At 38.3% G+C, this 4,826-nt stretch overlaps 1 protein-coding gene and 1 non-coding gene across 2 annotated transcripts; one reads left to right on the top strand and one right to left on the bottom strand.

Moving 5' to 3' along the window:
• The first annotated feature begins 2,798 nt into the window (after positions 1-2,798).
• Positions 2,799-2,871, top strand: Trnaa-agc (transfer RNA alanine (anticodon AGC)). Its single transcript has one exon. It is a non-coding gene; the product is annotated as a tRNA-Ala (tRNA).
• A 644-nt stretch (positions 2,872-3,515) lies between these two features.
• LOC138037216 (uncharacterized) lies at positions 3,516-4,064 on the bottom strand. Its single transcript, XM_068883191.1, has one exon. It carries the CDS (start codon positions 4,062-4,064, stop codon positions 3,516-3,518), a length of 549 nt encoding a protein of 182 aa, XP_068739292.1.
• Between the last annotated feature and the right edge of the window lie 762 nt (positions 4,065-4,826).

Below are 4,826 nucleotides of genomic sequence, written 5' to 3'. Positions count from 1 at the left end.
TGGAAATAGAAGTTTTCTAATAAGTTGACTTTGTTAATATTTGCGAGGCGTTCCCGACAGAATAAATTCTTACAGGGACAGGTGAAGCTTTTTATTTGTGAATATGAAGGTTGGTTATAGGTGCTTTGAAAAGTACTGTTTTGTGCATTTAATATATTTTTTGACTCTTCGTTTGGGTTGTGTGCACTCTCTTTTGATGTGGCCAACCGGCCCACAGTTAAACACCTCTTTGGTCTTCTTGCCTGATTTACATTTTGTCGGTGTCTTTGCTGTGGGTTGGCTGGCGTTTCTCTAGGATGTCCATGCCTTGGGTCATCATTTCTCTAATGATGGCGTTGCCTTTGAATATGGAAACGATTTCTGCTCTCTTTGCGTGAGCTGTAACTTCTTGAATCTGTCCTGCGTTCTGTCGATCTATGCTGTCGTCGGCGGTCTGTGTCTTCAGAGTTTCTTGTCCGTTTGCGTGATAATGGTTGTCGTGAAGTGGACCATGAAGATGATAACTATGAAGATGACAGTGGGCAAGGTTTTCCTTTGTTGCGAGTGGACGGTGTTGTAATGGTCGGTGGAAGGTCAATCATATGAAGTATGACATGGGAAACGTAAATAAAAGAAAACCTATAAATATCTAGCAAGTCACGTATCTCTCGACCATATTATAGTTCCCGGGAAGTATCTGTCCTGCGTGAAAACGGAGCATGTAATCTCTCCACTGGGAATGGGAATCATGTGACTTCACTGATTCTCTAAGAAGTGTGTCATCAATTCGTAAGTCTCCCTATTCAAGTGTAACCAATTTTCTACCAATCTACGAAAGTTATTCGATATCATGTAGGTCTTTAAAGCTGCAAGGAAAAAGAATGGAAAAGACCTACTAGATGTTTTTTTTTTTGAGCAGCTAACCGTGCATTTCTGGCTTTTTCTGTGACTCACAATTCTTTGGCCAGAATGGACCAAATCTGTAAGTCTTCAGCGGCAAAATTAAAAATGATCATGCCTGTCACCTGGGCTCTAATGCTCACAGCTATGGGTGCCATGGGGTATAAGGCTTGTTGTGTTGTGAACACCAAGCAAGTTCGGGTCTCGGTACATGATTTGCATGAAATCGTCTATGATGACGACTTGCGGTTTCCCGTCTTTGCATTTTTCTTGCAGACTTTCCATGGAAGGATATTCGTTGAAAAATTATACCTCATTCTCTTCCAATTTATCGAATTGTTTTTGCCATCCTGAATTGTAAAAATATAAAATGCATTCTGGCCTGGATAAGAATGTTAGCATTTAATAAGATCGAACTGAGAAGCGTGGTCTTAACCAACATTGACATTGTGGCTCCCATCAAGGTGTAGAAACCGGGAGGGTAAAATTTCACTGGTTTATCTTTTTCACAACCTGGAGCGTACAAGAATTGCATTAATTGAGCGTCGTCTTCTATGTCAAAATGGTTTTAGTGTTGTACATAACACCACCTTGGCGAAATATTAGAAGTACAGCTCACTTTGATTTCGCCTAGTCGGGCGAAACATTGCTGTCAAAGTCCATTACTCGTCGCTTTTAAGATTCCAGATCTTTATGTTTCACTGCCTGTCTTGATGTTGCATTCTTGAGCTCCATATGGGTATATTTTGTTTAAAGATGTACTAAAACGCCATGCACGTTACAATGACTTTCGATGACATTGCAGGTTAGTTAAATGTCCTCCTGTGTGCACCAGAGAAATACGCACAGAAGACTCTATGCACTAAGACAGCACTTAGCAGGGTAGTGACAGGCAAGACTTTTACCGACACTGATAATCATTTTCACAACAAAAGTGGATTTTATTTAGAATATTCACTCGTTATCATACTGTATAAGATTTTTATAAGCTTGTTTTAACTATTGATTTATGAACGGGGTGTGAAATATGGTAACGTTATCTGCAAACTCGTGATCATGCACTACGGTTGTTTTTTAAAATAGCACATAAATTTAAGGAAATATAATAAAATATTAAATCGGCATTCTAGTTCATGAGACTCTCATTTCGTAAGTCAGTAAAGTCAAATATTTCCACAAACAAGATGAAGCAGTCAGTATATCGATTTTAATACTCAGAAAAGAACTAATGCCAAAAATACTTTTGAAAGAGATTTCTTCAAACTTATGAACAACAGTGTATTTAGAAAAACAATGGAAAATTTGCAGAAAAGAGGCAATGTTAGACTCGTCATAGATGAGAAAAATTGTTGAAATTAACATCAAAACCAACCTACGTAAGCAGTAAGATATTCAACGAAAATCTTGTAGCTGTGCCTAATCTAAAACGATAATACATAGGAAAAATGGCAGATAATAATTACTCAATTGTAGTAATTAATGCAGTGTTTTGATTTAAGTTCCCACCTTTTGTTAAGAACATGAGGATGAAGGGTAAATAGTTGGGCAGTCCAATAGGCCTCCCTAGTGAGTAATAATTAATCAAGATGTATGAAATTTATAAAGGATCTAATTTATTCAATATGATAAAATTTATTTGAGAAATTTCATGTTCAGAGTTATGAAATTCATGATCAATAACAGGACAGATGCATGAAAAACTGACGTCAATTTATTAAATACCAAAAAAAATTTCCAAATACACTGTACCTTTGGAAATGTTTTACAGCCAAGGACAGAAAAGAGATTATATTCAACAATGGTATATAAACAACTAACAGAGGAGTTCTCGAATTTTGTCTTTCTTCATGGCAAGTAACACTTTTGCATAAATGGGGATCTAACCCATGACCATGTCACCATGTGATCAGCTCCCAGTTGACTTGATAGCTCAGTTGGTAGAGCACTGCACCAGCATTGCAGAAGTCATGGGTTTGATCCCCATTGAAGCCTAAAGCTTTTTCAGGTTTCTTTTCTCAACTGCTTAAGTTGAGTACATACTGGTACCTGCGATGATCTTTCACTAGTTAAAAATAATTTGTATGAGGCCATGTTGAGTATGAGGTCTCATTCCAAATCAGGGTATTCTTCCACTCATCTCTGAGATGAGGTTAATGACATACATGTACACTGTACCAATTTTTTGTTTGTTTCTTTGTTCTTGCTATTTTCATTACCTTCCTGCATACATATGAGACTATTTTAAACTCAAATTTACAGAATAATGTAGCTAAGAAGCTACATCTTTGAGAAAAATAACATGGTACATGTAAAAGAATAAATAACTTCATTTTACTATGCAAAAAAGCCAGGGCTGCAAACAATTTCTGTTAAATGCAAAGGACATAAATATTTCCCATCAGTCAGAAAATGGGAAAAAAGTCGTCTGAGAGGACATGTGCTCACTGGTAATGAAGAGTAAACTGATGATATTTTTAAACAGGAATCTGTGATTTTCTTAAGAGAGTGTTACTATGTCATGAAATTGTTGAAATCATTATTTCCTTTGCTCAATGCGAAGTTTATAGTGATGGGAACAGTTAGTAAGGTCTCACTTGAAAAGCCTTACTTAGTTACACACTTGTTGACATAGAGCTTTACTGGCTATGAACCAGTAAGCTCAAAAATGTGCCTGGTCCCCCAAGAAATGGGGGAATATTCAAAGAGACTCCCAGAGGGAGTAGGTCCTCAACTGTGAAACCTTTGTCGGCCATTACGTTGTCACCTTCATTAAACGGTAAGTCTAGGATGCCACTCCTTTCAACAATCTCTCTGTCCGAGATACTACCAGCGTAAAGCTCACTTATGAATGTTATTGCTCCTGAAGGGGCTATTCCAATAAGTCCTTTCAGAGTGGTGTGATTCTTGTATGAAGTGAATAATCTGCTGTTCAGGAGCAGGCTGCTTGGCATTTGGCATTTTATCTCTGTACAGTCAAGGATAACTCGTGTCTTGGGATATTTAGACTTGAAATCTTCAGGCATAGATTTATCAACTTCCTCACCGTTGGGCCAAATATTTATAGTGCCAAAACGAGGATACATTAAGTTGATCCAGGAAACAAAAATCCTGCTGACTGTTGGCTGAGAGATGCCAAGTAAAAATGCCAAATGTGCTTCATTAAACCCTTGTCGCAAGCGGCACATGACTAAAAGAAATTCATCTTTGGGTTTCAGAGTTCTATTTCGCCCAGGTTTGTTTTTCTGATTGTCCCCATCGTATTGATGTGCCGGGACCTTTTTGTCGGTCGAACGCTAGTAGCGGATGTTTTGTCCGTTTTCCCCTGGGTTTAAGTATACCAGCATAGCCTGGAATGTCTGCAAGTTTGGAAACCCAGTGTAAAACGAAATAGATTCATCTCCAGACAGATTATCTATGCAAAACATGCGTGACTTTAATTCTTCATTCTCCTCGAGTTGACGCTTAATTCCTGTCTGGGCATTTCTCAATTGGGCTTCTGTATTTCCTAGTTCCTCTCTTAAAACTGATACTTCCTCATCTAACCGCACAGTTTCCTCTTGAGCTTGTAACAACTGGAATCGTAATGACTCGCATGAATCTTGTGATTCAGTATATGCAATTTCAGCTATTTCGAGAGAAACTGTATCGTCGGCTTCGGATGTTATGTCGCTGCTTACCGTGAATGATTCTTCCAGTCGATGCTTGCCCTACGTGACTTATTTGAGTTGACTTATGATTGCTACAATTTCTGGGCGCTCGCGAGGACTGTCAGAATGGCAGCTCCTGTAAATACTTCGCAAGGAGAAATCTTTTGTAATATGGGAAAGACGCTTAAGTGTGTATCCCAGGGAAAAAACATCACTTTTTTGCTTTGCAAACAAACACACATACCAGAAACTTTAAGTGTAATGGGCTCTGGGACAGAACTATTAATAGTCAACAGTTGC

The sequence above is a fragment of the Montipora capricornis genome, chromosome 2 (assembly GCF_036669925.1).
Source record: "Montipora capricornis isolate CH-2021 chromosome 2, ASM3666992v2, whole genome shotgun sequence".
Classification (NCBI taxonomy): domain Eukaryota; kingdom Metazoa; phylum Cnidaria; class Anthozoa; order Scleractinia; family Acroporidae; genus Montipora; species Montipora capricornis.
Note: the sequence above shows the minus strand (reverse complement) of the source record. Positions and strands in the feature narration are given on the sequence as shown.